At 42.7% G+C, this 18162-nt stretch overlaps 2 protein-coding genes and 1 long non-coding RNA gene across 3 annotated transcripts in view; 1 reads left to right on the forward strand and 2 right to left on the reverse strand.

The window, feature by feature from the left end:
- Positions 1-2423, reverse strand: part of LOC308486722 (V-type proton ATPase subunit S1-like) — a 49277-nt gene extending 46854 nt beyond the window's left edge. The window contains exon 1 of the mRNA XM_081023912.1: positions 2002-2423. Coding sequence (XP_080880038.1) covers positions 2002-2114 — 113 coding nt within the window. The 5' untranslated portion in view covers positions 2115-2423. The remainder of the gene's footprint in view (positions 1-2001) is intronic.
- Positions 1-18162, forward strand: part of LOC308486741 — a 433510-nt gene that overhangs the window by 107682 nt on the left and 307666 nt on the right. The window lies entirely within an intron of this gene.
- The window catches only part of IQUB (IQ motif and ubiquitin domain containing), a 32464-nt gene continuing 23608 nt past the window's right edge, over positions 9307-18162 (reverse strand). Inside the window, exons 11-13 of the mRNA XM_081023527.1 lie at positions 16144-16392; positions 10949-11134; positions 9307-9652 (exon numbers count right to left, since the gene is read on the reverse strand). Coding sequence (XP_080879653.1) covers positions 9485-9652; positions 10949-11134; positions 16144-16392 — 603 coding nt within the window. The 3' untranslated portion in view covers positions 9307-9484. The remainder of the gene's footprint in view (positions 9653-10948; positions 11135-16143; positions 16393-18162) is intronic.

The raw sequence follows: 18162 nt of genomic DNA on the forward strand, positions 1-18162 counted from the left end.
TTATCAGATAAGGATAAAGGGCGAAGGGGACTTGAAAGCATTTTCATTTTTAATAAGCAGTGTTATTTCAGAATACATTATTGTTTTTCCCCACTGACTATTTGCTTTCAAAATTACAGAACTTAGGTTTTTTTTAAAATGCACTTAGCCTCTCTCTCTCACAAACACACACACACACACACACACACACACACACACACACAAGCTCTGGGCTGGCTCAATCAGGTAGCAAAGTAGGCCATTTTCCAGGGCCCCCAAACCAGCAGAGGGCACATTGCCCTAAACAGTTGTTAATATTTCCATTTTGCAGAAAATTATCTAAGAAGATGTGATTCTGTTTACAGCCAAATGCGCCACAGAAGGCAAGTCAATACAGCTTAATAAAATTGTTGCCATGTCCTCTGTGTTCCAGGTTTAGCAGGTCCCATGGAAGGTGCCAGACCCAAGCCCCACACCCCACGAATCCTGAGGAAGCATTGATTAGCTTTCTTCCAGAAAACGTATCCTCCTGCTAGCACACCCTGTGCTTGAGGTCTCCACACAGGGAAGCGTCCTTCTTCAGAGGCAGAAAGAAGAAGCGATACACCCCTTTCCTCATGGCATTTTGTCCCCATCTAGTTATTTCTTTCGGGCCTCGGAGTTCTGGCAGGCATCCAGAACCCCTCTTGCCCACATTGAAAGGGACTGTCCCTTTCATTTCAGAACTGCAAGAATGGAGAACCTCATGGGAATCACATGTTCAGTTCTTCCAGTTCTGTTGCATTTCACCGACGAAAATATGGACATCCTACAGCTCAGACCATTTCCTGGACTTGGCTCACAAATGGGGTCCAAGGCAATATATATATATATATTCAGTGTACCTCAGGTTACAAACGCTTCAGGTTACAGACTCCGCTAACCCAGAAATAGTACCTCGGGTTAAGAACTTTGCTTCAGGATAAGAACAGAAATTGTGTGGTGGCGGCAGGAGGCCCCATTAGCTAAAGTGGTACCTCAGGCTAAAAACAGTTTCAGGTTAAGAATGGACCTCTGGAATGAATTAAGTTCTTAACCCGAGGTACCACTGTATATCTACCCAACCTGATGCCTTAACCAGTGCATATAGTGACTGAATAGTAGTGCCAGATTAAAATCAACACACACATCATAATGGAGGTGGGGGCGGGACAGCCATCTGGCCAAAACAGATACTAAATTATCAGGGCTCAAGAATCAAACGTGCCATAATAGAAATGTCTTAGAACAAGGCCATCAGCACAAGGTGGGGGGACAAACAGATTCCCCCTCAGCATAGCCTTAGAGACTGCATGCCATTGCAGAGCCCCTCTCCTGCATACCTACCAACCAAACCTTTGACATGAAACAGTGCTAAGGATCTGAATGGTCAAGGTAGGCAGAAGCACAGAGGAAGGGATTTAAGACCTTCAAATATCCTGGCCTTAAAACCGTTTAAGCTAGGGGTAAGGAACCTATGGTCCTCTACATCAGGGGTCAGCAACCTTTTTCAGCAGGGGGCCAGTCCACTGTCCCTCAGACCTTGTGGGGGGCCGGACTATATTTTTTTGGGGGGGAATGAACTAATACCTATGCCCCACAAAAAACCCAGAGATGCATTTTAAATAAAAGCACACATTCTACTCAAGTAAAAACACCAGGCAAGCCCCACAAATAACCCTGAGATGCATTTTAAATAAAAGGACACATTCTACTCATGTAAAAACACGCTGGTTCCCGGACCATCCGCAGGCCAGATTGGGAAGACGAATGGGCCGCATCCGGTCCCCAGGCCTTAGGTTGCCTACCCCTGCTCTACATGACGCTAGTCCCCGACTCCTACCACCTGTGACCATTGGGCATGCCAGCTGAGGCTGCTGCAGGGCTGGAATCCAGCAACATCTAGAGGGCCACAATTTCCCATCTCTTGGTTTTAGGCCTTTTTTAAAGGTAAGGAGCAGCGTTCTAAAATGGACTGTACTGAGGCTTATCAGAAAGTCTCACCTGTGTGTCGACCAGAGCAGCATTGGCACATGATCCAAGGACAAAACTCCTTTGCAAAGCACGCTGGAGAAGCAGATGAGTTGTATCCACGAAACAGTGCTGCATCTTGCCATGATGCCGGCAGGGTTTGTGTGTGGTCTGCCGCTTGAACAGGAAACTATAGCCAGTCAGAGAAGGTGGGGAAGTAAGAAAGAGAGATTTTGACACAGCTGGGTAAGGAAGCTTCTGGCTTCCAGCAGGACTGTTTTGAGCCAACAAAGGTGGAATTGTTTTATGATAACAAGAGAAAGCAAACCAGGTCTAACGTGGGTGTGAACTTTCAGATCACTTTGACGTCAAGGGAAAGTGTTATTCTATCCGGCTTCACATTTTTTGGAGGCAGCAGTTAGTAGTTTGCTCTGAGTTAGTAGGCTCATGATTACCTCGTCTGAATTTCCCACAGCTATAACTTAAGCAGGGACATGGGTGGCGCTGTGGGTTAAACCACAGAGCCGAGGACTCTGAAGGTTGGCGGTTCGAATCCCCGCGACGGGGTGAGCTCCCGTTGCTCGGTCCGTGCTCCTGCCCACCTAGCAGTTTGAAAGCACGTCAAAGTGCAAGTAGATAAATAGGTACCGCTCCGGTGGGAAGGTAAACGGCATTTCCATGCGCTGCTCTGGTTTGCCAGAAATCGGCTTAGTCATGCTGGCCACATGACCCAGAAGCTGTACGCCGGCTCCCTCGGCCAATAAAGCGAGATGAGCGCCGCAACCCCAGAGTCGGTCACGACTGGACTTAATGGTCAGGGGTCCCTTTACCTTTACCTTATAACTTAAGCAGAGTTTGCTGGGAGCCATTGGCAAGGCTGGATTAACGACTGAGAAAAAGAAGCACATGCTTAGGGCCATCAAGGGAAAGAGGGACACCACAGAAATTCTCCATTTCTGGATTTTTCACGGTCACAAATCGCTCAGCTGAGCAATCGTTTTCTTACTTGAAGTACATACCCCCCAACATTTCTCCGAAAATAGGGACACCCTATTCTATACCCCCCAACATTTCTCTGATGAAAACAGGGATGTCCTTTTGGGTTCCAGAAATTAAACTCAACTCATTTCTAGTTTATTCTTGTATCTTTCACTTTTGTTCTCCTTCACACATCCTCCAAAAGCTCATGTCACACATTTTGGATGTTGGCAAGTTGAAACTACGGCATATATTTGTACACAACCACTCTTCCTTGTGGGGGACGATGAGAAGACAATAATGCAAACTCTTATCAGCTGAAGACATAGAACTGATTTAAGTAACCTATTGTTTGTGAAGGAGGATGAAGCCAGTTCTTATCTCATGTCTGTATGGGTATCAGAACATCCGTAAAGGCAACCTTTATGGATAACTTTAATTATCCATAACCTTAATGGTAACCTTAATTTTGTTTGCTACTGTTTGGGTCACCATCCAAGAGTCCTATCTAATAAAGCTCTTCCTATGTCCCACAATAGCCTATGTACAACAATACAGTTCAACAGCAGCAGTTTTCCAAAATTCTGTGCCTCAGGATAATCCCCCTTTCCCTTGTAGTTTGTAGTTACAGGACAAAGACAACATACCAAATTCATTTCATATATTCGCAATTTTTGCCCAAGAGCCTTTTATTTCCTCTCCTAAATCCTGTTTTTTCTCTTTAAATTTGTAGTACAAAACCACGCATTGGTGCAGTGGTGACTAAAAACCGTCCCCTAAGAGTCCATTGCTGGCCCAAATCCCTAGACAGCTAGACAGCTCTGGTCCTCTTTAGGGGTTCTGCCTGAATAGGAGGACTAAAATTGGAGAAGGGGAAAGGGAAGCAACTGTTGATCTTCACCCTTCAGAAAACCCAACATGTGTGCTTACAGGTCACACGGCTGTTCTCACAGCCTCTGCATACATTAGAGGCCAAAACTGTGGAAACCTTTTGGGGAAAATGTATTTCAGAGGTTTAATGGTCATAACACCTGGTTGTCTTTGTCCATGGAGCATAGCTCACAGCTTCTCTGAGTTATTCAAGCCCCTTCACCACGGCAAGGCAGTGATCCATTAAGGGGACCATAAAGAAGTCTGATCGCCGAAGAATTGATGCTTTTGAATTATGGTGCTGGAGGAGACTCTTGAGAGTCCCATGGACTGCAAGAAGAGCAAACCTTTCCATTCTGAAGGAAATCAGCCCTGAGTGCTCACTGGAAGGACAGATCCTGAAGCTGAGGCTCCAGTACTTTGGCCACCTTATGAGAAGAGAAGACTCCCTGGAAAAGACCCTGATGCTGGGGAAGATTGAGGGCACAAGGAGAAGGGGACGGCAGAGGACGAGATGCTTGGACAGTGTTCTCGAAGCTACCAACATGAGTCTGACCAAACTGCGGGAGGCAGTGGAAGACAGGAGTGCCTGGCGTGCTCTGGTCCATGGGGTCACAAAGAGTCGGACACGACTAAATGACTAAACAACAACACCACCACCTGGTTGGGTCTCTAAACACTCATGCTCATTGGCTACATTCAAATGAAGGAAAGCTGCTGCATATATCAACCTAAGCAAGGTTGATTATTTTTTCTGGTTATTGACAAAATACAGATAATTGAACAAACTTTGTTGCATTACATTCTTCATTATATTTTCTTTCCATTGATAAATGGTATTACTCCAAGAAAAGTGGTGTTATGAGCCATCAAACCTCGGAAATGCACTTCCCCCCAAAGGTTTCCACCATTTTGCCCACTAGTGTACACACTATACATTTAAAGCACACACATCCTCCAGGAATTCTGGGAATTGTGGCTTACCTTAGGCTACAAAACTACAAATGGCCAGGAGCTGCCTGGGAACGGGGGCTGGTGCTCACGTTGGCAGAGAGGACCTTGACCCTGAAGGATCTCCTACTATGGTTGAGGGAAGGTCTATGGTGGAAACCTTGTGGAAAACTCCTACCCACGTGGGGAGCAACTACGGATGTGGGGCTTGACCTGTGTCGCCCCGTGTCCAAAGCAGGGTCAAGAACTATGCAAGCCCTGTTGGCGCAATCTCCTTCCCATAGGTTGGATAGCTCCCTCATATAGCTTGGATAACTCGGTTGGTTAGGATGGTACTGAGAACGCCAATGTGCAGGTTCAATCCCGGTATGGTACAGCTGCATATTCCTGCATTGCAGGGGGTTGGACTAGATTATCCTCAGGGTCCCTTCCAACTCTACGATTCTGATTTGTGTCAGTGGGACAGGGGATGAGAGCAAAAAACTCTATGGTATGGGGTAGAGTCTCTAGATTTTTGCCCTAATTACACATAGGATAATTACACATAGCAGTAATTCTACCACTGATTACTTCCCCCTCTTCCATAGGAATCTTTTGCTAATGATGATTTTATCAGCTCCTTAACCTCTAGTTTTGACCTTAGGGCCCTGCCCAGGTACCAGATTTTTGTCTTCCAGTAGTTGACAGCGCTAATCACGACCTTTCACTGTGGTACACAAGGCAGGTAATAGGTGAGGATGTTCAGAATTATTTGGTCTTCAGTTCTTTTACAGATATCCTTCCTGCATATTGAAATATATTCTCCAGCTGTATAAGTGTTTACTTCCTGATGTAAATTATTTTGACTGCGAACACATGTCAACACCATATTCGTGTGGTACAATGATAAATTTAGAGATCTAAACTTGGATAAAAGTGGTACTGCTGTAAAAGAGACAATTTATGGGTATTTGCTAACTGCATTTCTGAAGAGGCATTTTTGAGATGCTGTGCAACAAAAAATACAGGCTCTTTGATGAAGAAATCAGCTTTTAGGGCAAAATGAAAGTAAGTGCATATTTGATTTAGAGAGTCACTTTAGATAAATTTTAAGGTTTTTTTTATATATATAATTTTTTTAATGGTGAAATGGATCCAGAATAACTTAACTATGCTTTAGTCCCACTGAGATCATTTAAATTTGACATGCCTGACCTATCCAGCTAATTTCAATAGGATTGCAGTGTGACCCAATTAGCATAATATTAACACTATAGGAATCCTGTACTTAAAAAGGTATCTTCCTTCTTACTCGTCGGGGTAAGTTCATTAATTATAAGTCTTCAATTATAAATCTTCAATTAAAAGCCTTCCCAAGTTTTCAATTAGCAACAATCATGCATGCCTCAGATTAATCTCACTGGCTAAGATATATCCTAAACTGTATTTTATGCTAAAAGGCGATTGTAAAAACCATGTAGCTAGAAGTGTGGACCATTCAGTGCTCCTCTTGGGGCCAAATGCTCCGTTCTGTGTTGAACATTTGATCATCAAAGTGCAGCCACGTTCTGTCCTATATATTTACTTCACAGCTGGTTTTATTTCCTTACTCAGCCTAAGATTTGATGAGACTGCAAGCCGGGAGTATTTCAGTCTGACTCCCAACTCTTTCAGTAAAGTGAAGCACCTCCATAGACCTTTGCTGTGAGCAATTGCTATGCCTTAGCAGGTCTCCTAGAAATTGTACATCCCCATTTACATCAAAAGACACATTCAGTCATTTCAAAAGGTCTCAGACATGCACACAAATCCACACTGATGGTGCGCACACAAATCTTGCTTGCGGAAAATTGATGAAAGTGTGAAATCCTGTCCTTGTCCACTTTGCTGTTGAAAACAACTCTTTTGACATTGCAAATACACAGTACTTCCTTCCACGATAACTGGATATTACCCCTTTTCCTCTCTGAAGACTTAAGATTTGATTGTGACAAATGATTGACTGGAAGTGGGTTACATTGCTGTACACCATGGGTAGGCAAACTTAAGGCCCGGGGGCCGGATCCGGCCCATTCGCCTTCTCAATCTGGCTCGCAAACGGTCCGGGAATCAGCGTGTTTTTACATGAGTAGAATGTGTGCTTTTATTTAAAATGCATCTCTGGGTTATTTGTGTGGCACAGGAATTCATTCATTTCCCCCAAAAAAGTATAGTCTGGCCCCCCACAAGGTCTGAGGGACAGTGGACCAGCCCCTGCTGAAAACGTTTGCTGACCCCTGCTGTACACCAAAGCAGGGGAACTGGTCTGGAACAAAAATGGAAGAATCTCAAGCAGAAACCAACAACTCTTACGAAGTGTTTTGATGACAACATTCGTGTTTATGTTATGTGCATGTGTTGTGCCTCAAAACCATAGCTTGCTGACAGTCAACATAGATTTCTATATCAACGCACCGTGGCCCACTGCAGAATCTTGCAATAGGCACTGCCTTGCTTTTTAAAATATTTAATTTAGCCAAATTTAACTAAAGTAAACTACTACAGTGGTACCTCGGGTTACGTACTTAATTTGTTCCGGATGTCCGTACTTAACCTGAAACTGTTCTTAACCTGAAGCACCACTTTAGCTAATGGGGCCTCCTGCTGCTGCCACGCTGCTGGAGCACAATTTCTGTTCTCACCCTGAAGCAAAGTTCTTAACCTGAAGCACTATTTCTGGGTTAGCGGAGTCTGTAACCTGAAGTGTATGTAACCCGAGGTACCACTGTATTTTGCATTAATTTCTAACTCAAGATCTTTCAGGGGAAAAGATAGGTTCAATTGCACTTTCTTATGCAATATGAATGAATAGCGTGAATAAATTTTGTCCAATCAATGAGATACGAAAAGATACTATGTATATAACTTAATTGTTTTCTGTGGCAGTTATCAAGTATTTGTGGTGGTGGTCATCCAAGCTATAGTAAATGTGCTGAACTGGCGCTGACTTCACTCTTTTCAGAGATTATTTCATTTCAGTGAGCTGAATTTTTAAAAGCAATATATAAGACACATCAAAATTTTGGTTCTTTGTATTCTCCTGTGCCTTCATTGGGTCTGAACGCCAATGGAAGACTGACATTGGTTTGATTTTGCATAAACAAACACAGCTTTCCACTTGTGCATTGTCAAGCCAGATGTTTCTCTGAATACATCAGGCAGGAATCACCCCAATTAGCAGTTCAGTATAAATAGTATACAAAAGCTGACAGCCAGCATTTTTGAAGTCCTTGTTCTGTGACTGACCAAAAGGTTCATGACTCCCAAGTAGATGTCAAAAAACCTTTAAGCTCAACAGAACACCTCTGATGTTCAGAAGAATTTGTGCACTCATCCGGGTGGGTGCGTGTTATTGGGTTGTTGTTTTTATTCTGATTATATATGTTGTGATCTTTTCTGTGAACTGCCCTGAGACCTCCGGGTATAGGGCAGTATGTAAACTCAATAAATAATAATACTCCCAGAATAAACTTCAAGTGCTGGGGGCTATTAAGGAGCTGATGCCAACTGTATGAATAGAATTGAAGATGATGCTATTGACTTCCTTAGTGTGGAGGCGGACTTGAAAAGGGTGTTGCTCTTGAGTTGCCCCCAAACACAGCTCACGTAATAAATATTGAGGTTTAATGAGATCACAAAGTACTGCTTGACAGCTCTGCAAAAGGCAGCAGATATTAGCGATTAGGTTTCCTCACTGCAAGTTCAGTTAGCTGTAGTTTGCTCCTTAATAGCCTGTTAGTACCTGCATGCTGATCACTTTGATTCAGCAGCTCAAAGTATGCCAAATAACTAGCATGTAACTAACTTGGTTATATGTAAAGGTGATGTAGCACTAGTTAGCTACCAAACAGGCCACAACAGCAAAGGCCCCTCTTCCTAACTCCAAATAAACTCCTTAGCCAGTTCTGGGGGTACCCTTGGGCTTGGTGTTTCCTGAACAGCAGTTCCATGCTGCCTTCTGAAAATGTGGAGAGTTTTAAAGACAGTTTGTAATATAGTATGAAGCCACTGAAAGCCAGTCAAAATTCCACTAGGTGCAAGGAGGTCTATGTGTGTGATTAAAGTAGTTCATTCACTCTAACCAAATGCATAGAAATAGTTCTTTATAGGGAGGTTTTTGAAAAGTATTTCCCGAAAAGTAACCTGTTTTGTATCAGTATTTAATGCTGAGGAAGTGGTTTGGACAGAATTTGTGCGCTTGCTAATAATATTGATCACTGCGCCTTGCGCTGAAGGGCAGATTTAACATCCACTGCAGCTATCTCAATTTTGTTTTGATTTTAAAAGTGATGCTTCCTTCAGCTGAAAGACTGGTAGTAAAGTAAAGCAAAGGCTGATCAAGGAACCAAATGATATTATTTCCCTACCCCTAGGGGTTGCATAAGGAGGATAATGCAGCCCCTTTCTGTTGAATAACAAGAATGTTTAACAAAAGGGTTTGCTTGGTTTTTGTAAAGACCAATGGTCTTTACATATGAAGCAGAGTTGAATTTCAAAGAGATAAACGCAGCATAACATTAATTATTTGGAATCCATTTGTTAACATAGTTGCATGCTTGCCAAGGCACAATTAAGAAAAAGACAGAAAAAGTGTTTCTGCCTCTTGAGATTGCACTGGTTCTTCAAACAACAAATCAGTACTGTGAATACTTGTATGTATATCCTTCCAGCAGAACCAAGCTTGTAGATCCTTGGAGTGTTACTTGGATGGGCCAGCCGTTAAAGACCTTGTTACTAAGAGATCATCAGTGTTGGTCTGTTTGTCATCCCTATGCAAAGCTGCTGCCAGCTCTGGAAACTGGGAGAAATAGTTTCTTGCAAGGATATGCTTGTGCCTTATCTTATGGATAAACATCATCTCATAATTCTGAAAGGAAGAAAAATATCCAAGGTTATTAAATGAGCTAAAATAAAATAAGAAGGTTAATTAAATCTATTTTAATTAACCTTATAATTTTGATCACATGTCTGTTCTGCAGGCCCACAAGCCCAGAATTTAATAAGTCATAAACTTTTTAAAAAAATACAAAGCACGATAATAATCTTGGTTTCGTTTGTTTCTGAACAGAATAGCCCTACAATGGAAGTTCATAATGACTGCAAATCAACTTGTGCAGAGTGTTTACAAAATACTGAGAAATGATTAATTTAAGCTGCAATTTCAAAACACCCCCGAGAAAGTACATCCGACTCGACACAACGGAACTTGTTTTTGAGTAAGCATACAAAGGATTGAACTGTCAGTGAATACTTGTTAAAAAAATAAAATTTCATCCAGCAACATGGGAAGCCCATGCTTATTGAGAGCTGCATGTGAGTGCTGGACATTGCCGTGGGACTCTGAACTAGGGGAACCGGCTTTTAAGTACAGTGGAACCTTGGTTCTCGAACAGCTTAGTTGACAAACAAATTGGCCCCCGAACACCGAAAACCCGGAAGTAAGTGTTCTGGTTTTTGAACACTTTTCGGAAGCCGAACATCCAATGGGGATTTCGCTTGAGTGCAGGAAGCTCCTGCAGCCAATCGGAAGCCGCGCCTTGGTTTTCGAACGGTTTCGGGAATTGAATGGATTCCCGGAATGGATTAAGTTTGAGAACCAGGGTTCCACTGTAAATAAAGTAAAAACCACAAAACCTTTCAAAAACCGACTTCCCAGAACAAGAATATAGTCAAGAACACCTGGTGAAGAATGTATCAGAAATGACTAGGGCAAGAATGGCAGGATTTAAACAGAGATGAGTAAGGCATGGCCAGATGTGAAAACCTTACAAATTAGATTTAGAGGTGAACATTCTCTTTTAAAACTCCCTAATGCGACATGAAATGATTCAGTGTTTGCAATTAAAAGCAGCCCCAAAGACTTTAGAACAGAGGGGACCTTTTTCAGCTTGGGTGAAAGCAATGAATACAATTTCACCACAGGGTGTGAGGCTTGGGGCTTCTCAAGAGCCAGACAGTGAGGCCTGGATTTGGCCCTCAGGCCTGAGGTTCTCCATCTCTACATCAGAAGAATGGGAAAGCCAGCCAAAAACTAAGGAATACTGAACCCTCATGAAGTATATGAAAGAGAGCTTTCCATTTCACTAGTCTGCAGAGGTGCAACGCGTACAGAATTTAGTCACTGTAACACAGAGCACATTTTGAATTTTAACATTAACTATACCTTTTCGAGATCCTTCAGTCTGAGGTGAGCCTCTGCCTCGCTCTTTTTGATAAGGAGTGTGTTCCAGGGAGACCATTCTTGGTATTTATTCCACCTGACCATGACAAGATCATGCAGATCACCCCAGGCACTGATAGCTGACTGAGAACCCCAGAAATTTTCAACCATATAGCGCAGGTCTTGCAGCTGCAATGGAAAAGCAAGGAAAGGAGGGGGGAAAGAAGAAATAAAGCTCACTACAAAACTGCCACATTCAAATAGCATTTAGACTCTTATTTGAATAAATAAGGCACAGTTTCTATTATTCTAAGACATGCATGCCTAAAATGCAAGTTTCTAAAAGCTTATTTTTGCATCCCTCTGCAGATGGAAATTCTGTATCCTCTCTTGACAGTTTGCTTAACTATTAACTTGCTGTCAGAACTTTTTCTTACAGCTTGCCCCACACCAAGTCCATGCTTTTTAAAAAGAATAAACAATCCACATTGTCAAGCCTTCAACTATATGCACATAATTAAATCCAAAGCTATAGCAATATGTTGGTGAATGAAATAAATCAAGGTACTCTGTGCTTCAGACATGTGAAAGCCTGGATGTTCAAGTTGGATTTGCCAAAGGCTGCTGACTTAATAAGTGAAATTGCATATTTGTGCAACAAAATAATAAAGGTAATTTATACACTGGATGATTCTGGAAAGGCAGATGCTCTGCCATAAATGTTTGGAAATCCACCACGATCAATCACGAAATGTCTGCCAAAATCATTTGCACACTTGTTTAAAATTACAGAGGGCAATTCATCTGAACATCAGGAAAAACTTTCTGACAGTAAGGGGTGTTCAACAGTGGAATGGTCTCCCTAGCGAGGTTGTGGACTCTCTTTCCTTGGAGGTTTTTAAGCAGAGGTTCGATGGCCATCTGACATGGCCTTCCAACTCTACAATTCTCTGAATCTATGATTCTATTATCTAATAAGTTCTGTGGCTTGGGTAATGGGGTTTCCCCCGTCTCCTCAGCCCATGGCCTTCTGAAATGGGCTCAGAGAATGGGGTCAGAAGAACCCTCAGAACACCAACACAGGGCGAGGAGGGGGGATCAAAACGCTTGCCCAGATGGAACGATCACGGTTAGTGTGACGCTGAATTATTTCCTTACAGCATAAGCTAAAATGATGAGAGCAAAAACCTGATGTAAACGGTTAGAGAGTGATGGTAGAAAGATTGCAAAAAGTCCACTGCAGTAAGGTGCTTATAGAACAAATGTGTCCAAATGACTCAAGAAAGTGGGCTAGGCAGAGAACAAAAACCTCCAGGTTCACTGGGCAATCTGGGGGTTTTGGGGGGGCGGCGGGGGGGGTATTTTTCCCATGAGAACCTAAATATGAACATGAATAGTTTTGTATCTGTATGACAAGCATCACAGCAGTTCTAACATTGAATTTAATAACTGTCGTGGAAGATGGGAGGAAACATCCATGACTAAATAAAAGAATATCGCTAGAAAATCTAATAATCATAATAATAAATATTTTTTGCCACCAGCATTGTAAGGCAGTATATAACAGTCCATAGAATAAAATCCCTTCCGTTATACACACAGCACAGATCAGAGACTGAAGAATTCTTTATAAACTTAGGATAGCAGTCTATTTTTAAATCCGTGCCAATTAAAAGAAATCACTCCCGAGTTCTAAACAAAATGACAACTAGGTAAGAGCAAGATGAAATCTAATCCAAGCAAATCAAGGGACATATCCTTCTCACTGAAACAAAATCTAGAATGTGAGCTGTTGCTAATATTTTCATCTCTATAACATTCTTCTTGAGTTGCCTGACCTCTGCGCATCATGGCTTATGAATAACCTCACTAGGACTTTGCCAAACGATAATGATAGCTTGTTTATTGGCTGTCAGCAATAAGTGGGGTGGTCAGAGTAATGGGGAAGAGCCAATGAATGAAGCCCAGTCTACCCATGTGGCAGAAAAAGGTGGCAGAAATCTGAGCTGGCAGAGTGGACTGAACCAATTCAACGTTCCAGGTAGGAGATCGTATTTTTGAATGTTTCCCTATGTGAAACTTCCTGCACGGAGAAAACTAGCACAAAGAGAGCAACCTAGGTTGCAATGTAACTCTCTGACATACCAGATTTCTTACTGGAAGGTGTTCCCCCTCTCCCCTGTACAGTAAGGCAAAGGTAAAGGGACCCCTGACCATTAGGTCCAGGCGTGACCAACTCTGGGGTTGCGGCGCTCATCTCGCTTTACTGGCCGAGGGAGCCGGCGTACAGCTTCCGGGTCATGTGGCCAGTATGACTAAGCCACTTCTGGCGAACCAGAGCAGCACGTGGAAACGCCGTTTACCTTCCCGGCAGAGTGGTACCTATTTATCTACTTGCACTTCGACATGCTTTTAAACTGCTAGGTTGGCAGGAGCAGGACCGAGCAACGGGAGCTCACGCCGTCGCGGGGATTCGAACCGCCGACCTTCTGATCAGCAAGTCCTAGGCTCTGTGGTTTAACCCACAGCACCACCCGTGTCCCGTACAGTACCCCTGTACAGTAGAAGCATTAAAAAAAAAAAGTGCCATTGACACTCAGTCTTATAATGTTCCGTAAAGTCTGCTGCATTGTGTAAAGCTGGCCTCAGTGGTTTTGGGATCCAGAATTGCCAAGCAGAACTGAGATAATAGGAGAACAAGAAAGGGGAATGCAGAAAGGAAGGGAAAGCCTCATATTGGCCTGGTAATATGGTACTAATGCAAAGAGAGCCTAGAGATGTGAAGGCAAAGGGGAGGGGGATATCAGAATCCCTTCCTTTTCCCTCATTTTTCTCCTGAGGCCTGAAGTGGAGAAACTGAAAACTTGGGAGTAAATTAAAAATTCATCTTAAGAAACATGCTCTTTTGCAGATTATGCTGAGATGTTTTTTAATTTTTTATTTCGTTTATGAATCTGCTTCCTGTAAAACGTCCCCAAGCAATTTAACCATAAAAACGTATATCAAAACAAAAATCAAGTCCAATACAAATGAGGACTGGGATAAAAATCTTCACTGAAAAGGCTTGTTGTAAAAGGAAACCTAAAAGACGAGCCTGAAATGTACTGGGAGGCTGCTCCAAAATGTAGGTGCCACCACAATAAAGGTTTGGGGTGATAGGAAATTTAACTAGTTCTGTCAGTGCCTGTGCAAACAAGTTTCACTCTCAGACAGCAGCTGAGTGTGGCGTGGCAGAGGAACTGAGCAGCTTGTCAGAAATGAGAGGCAGGTTTTGGCAGCGGCAGAGTAAGAAGTAACACAGGCAAAGTGAAGCATGTCTCATCCACTTCTATAAACCCCCTTCCCTTGCTTACTGTTCACTTTTCTTCTGAGTGGGTGATGCAGACAGAATACAGTGGTACCTTAGAAGTAGAGTGGAATCCGTTCCGGAAGTCCGTTCAACTTCCAAAATGTTTGGAAACCAAGGCACAGCTTCCAAATGGCTGCAGGAAGCTCCTGCAGCCAACCGGAAGCTGTGGAAGCCACATGAGAATGTTCAGGTTCCAAAGAACTTCTGGGTATGCAGCGTTCGGGAGCCAAAACGTTCGACTCGCAAGGCGTTCAGGAGCCAAGGTACGACTGTATCATATTGGATTAGGTAGAACATCATACTTAAGTAAGGTAGGATGCAGCTCAAATTCCAACAGTGGCACTAGATTGCATCCGATTGTGTCCCTCTGCTCATGGAAGGCTCTTTGGTCCAGCTGATGCTTCTGTGAAGTGGGGGAGGAGTTATCCATCCCCCTGCTGCCCCCACCCATCCAAAATCTGCTCCAGAGGGTCGAGGGACCCTTTGGATCAGAATGGGACATGGCATGGGGAGCTGCAAGAGAAGGAGGAATTTATAAAAAATAAAAAATTGACCTCTCCCTTCCATGCATGGAAGCCTCCACTGGAAAAAAAGAACATTCTGTAAGGTAAGGGATACAACTGAACACAACCCTGTATTTGTAGCTATTGTTTTAGTAAAACAACAGCAGTTATGCTGTTTTATTTCAGGACTGTTGTTGCTGGCATCCATCTGTCTCGAGAGACAAGGGAGTGTGACTCCAGGGTGAAGTCAAACTGCTGTGCCAGCACCACCAAAGTGACCTCCCTGGGACACAAGCCCAGGAAGCATATATGGAGGTTCTGGGCTGCCCAGACGACAACACCCCCCACCCCCACCCCTCAGCCAAAGGAAAGCAGAGCAATATGCTTGGCTGTAGGAGTTGCCAGAAGGAAGCGTACAAGGTGCCATCTAATCATCTACGGGACTCTTCTCCAGATTTCTCCCGAAGATATCCCACAAGGCAGCGGAGGTTTAGGGTCAGCGTTTTCCTTCTCCTAGATGGGCTACCTTCCCAAGTTGACAAGTCCCATCTGCCCCCCACTTCCCTCTAAAGCGTGTGCAGAAACCATCTTCTTGACCGTTGGACCCACTCTTGGTCTTGTCCACTCAATCCACTGGAATCTGTCTTTGCATGTAGAGGAAGTCCCTAACTCACAGTTTGAGACCCATTGGCTACCCTCACCTGGTTCAGCTGGCCAGTCAAAGCTGTTTCCTGGGGTGTGGCTGATGTTTCTAGGAGCCGCAGGTGAGAGCTGAGTGCAGGGTGAGTACCAAAGGTGGGCAAACTGCCCCAGAAGGAGCATGACATGTCCTCACCCAAAAAATCCCTGTTCTAGGACTACATAGAAGAATACAATTTTATGTGCTGCTAAGTTGTCTTTCACGTTCTTAAAGTAGCAAAGTAAGATCATATTTGATGAGTATTTTTCTCCAAAATGCCTCTGGAAACAAAACACACACACACACACACACACACACACCATACAAAATCTCCATGACTCAAGATTTCCACAAATGTTCATCTCTGTCTACTCTGATTGGGTTTAGACTTGGATTTGGTAGCACGCCCACGTGTGGAAGCAAAGGCAAGTCTATATGTGAAGAAGAAATAGCACGACTGGTGTCACAAAAGGGTTGGGAACTGCAAACGGGCCACTGGCAGGAATTGATTTATCATCAAGGCAAGAAACAAAAGGAAAGTTCCGTGTAATGTAAAAGCCTCTGTGCTCTGCCACTACTTACAGCCGGCACAATATAAAACTCTGTTCCATTTTGTGCTGTCTGAAAATATTATCTTTAACATCACTATTCTCTGTCCTCTGCATACCTGTAATATGAAGGCAATCTTAGCACCGTCCTTATAATTCAATTCTGATTCTCGGAGATTTCGGAGCATACGTTTGTATTTCAAGAAGGCTTCCCTCTGGCGAGCCTCATTATCCAGCTTGCAGCACAGACGACAACGGCCAACAGTGTGGGAACTAGCAGATATGGCAAAATCCGTAGAGGGCAAATACCTTTTGCAACCAAGGCAAAAGTGGATGTTGTGGTAAAGCCTCATTGGATCAGGTGGAACCTGCAATGAAAACAGATCAGCTAATGAACGATAACAGTATTTTCCACATTCAGTCATTAGCCTGGCCCACAGATCTCGTCCCAAAGTACAGTAGTCACTGACAACTGTATGCATAGAAACCTTTGAAATTGAAGAAATATATATCTGCAAAACAATTCTGTTGCAGCACAGCATGCGGCCTGTCAAATGCAATCTGTTTCCCCATTATATACAGTAAACCGAGTGATTATGAACATATTTTTGAAGTTTGATATGTGAGGATGGGTTTAAAGGGCTAAATATTCTGCTAAATTATATAAAAACACTTTGAGAAGAATGAAATTGTCCATATGGACTACTATGGTTGTGTTTTTGAGATGATGCAGAGCAAGAGATGAAGGCGGAAACACTAAAGGCTTCAGAATTAATTGTTTAGTCATTTATTTTGTTTTTATCTCTTTATTCCTTTATTGTCAATGCAACCTACTACAAAAATTATATAGAATGATCTCCTTTTAATTGCCATAACGATTTTGAAGAAGCAGTAAGTGCACATTTTAGTTATTCTCTATATTTGCCAATAACAACAAGTGTTTGTTTTGAGGAAATATTTTTCATTTTTATATGTGTGCCCTTTCACTTTCAGTGCCTTCAACCTTTTACAAAACAGAGAATATTAGCTGCAAAGCTGATAAAACCCACCCTCCAGCTAGCATTCAGTTGCTTTGACAGAAACACTTTAAAATACTTTATTTTAAACAGTTTTAAACACACACAAATTATCAGATGGTTAGAACGCTATTCTCATGTGTGTTTTATGCAATAAAGTTAAATAAGAAGAGAAGCACCCATTTCTTTTCAATGTGGTTTCATGCACTCAAACCTGTCTGGCATTTTCAGTGCCAAATGAGCAGCTCTTCCAGCATACTAAGTAAGTAATTAGTTTGGTTTGTCTGGTTGCCACTAATGTTCTTAAAACTGCTTTAAAGGTTATTTCTGAGCCTGGCATTCCTGCCAATGTGTATTAAATCCAAACATAGCTATCCTATAGCCTTTGGTCTCCAGATGCAATGACTCAGAAGCCCAAATTTTTGGGGAGAAATAAAGCTGTAGCCAATAACCCTGTTTGACATTTCTCCATTCTAGTTTCATGATGCTGGCTGGGGGGAAACGCTTATGGCCTAAAACCAATCTGCTTGTATCAGCAGAAAGTTACTTGTTCTTCTGACAGATGTCATAATCACCAGAGAATGATGACATCTCCATGAAAATGACATATAAATATGAGTGCCATCTGAATGATTTCAGCAAGGCACCTTACATTTTGTAATCATGTTCATCTTACCTTTTTATGGAACCTGAGAACTCAAGCGAATTACGCTAAGTTCAAGCTCAGTAACAATGGCAACACTAACATTTATAGCTCAACATGCTTGAGCCATACAGCCTTGGCAGTATTATTATCCTCATATGATAAAAGGAAGACAGAGACTGCGAAAATAATGACTTGACTAAGGCAATTTAATGACTATGTGTCTAAAGTGGAACTTGAGCTTGACTTCCCAGCTCATACTCTTAGCCACTGTTATCAGTTTGTTTTACCGCTTTCCATGTTGATCTCTTCCTATTAACTAGGGGCAAGTTAGCATCCGTTGTCCTGCTGTTTAGAAGCAATACCTGGGTTTCATTCATATACACAGCACAGCCTTCTCAAAAGTCTTCAGCTGAATAATTGAATAAGGAAAAAGAAACCATTCCTCTCTCCATTATGCAGAAATTCAACTGCCTCTG

The sequence above is a fragment of the Podarcis pityusensis genome, assembly GCF_964106645.2.
Source record: "Podarcis pityusensis genome assembly, chromosome: 10".
In the NCBI taxonomy this organism is placed as follows: domain Eukaryota; kingdom Metazoa; phylum Chordata; class Lepidosauria; order Squamata; family Lacertidae; genus Podarcis; species Podarcis pityusensis.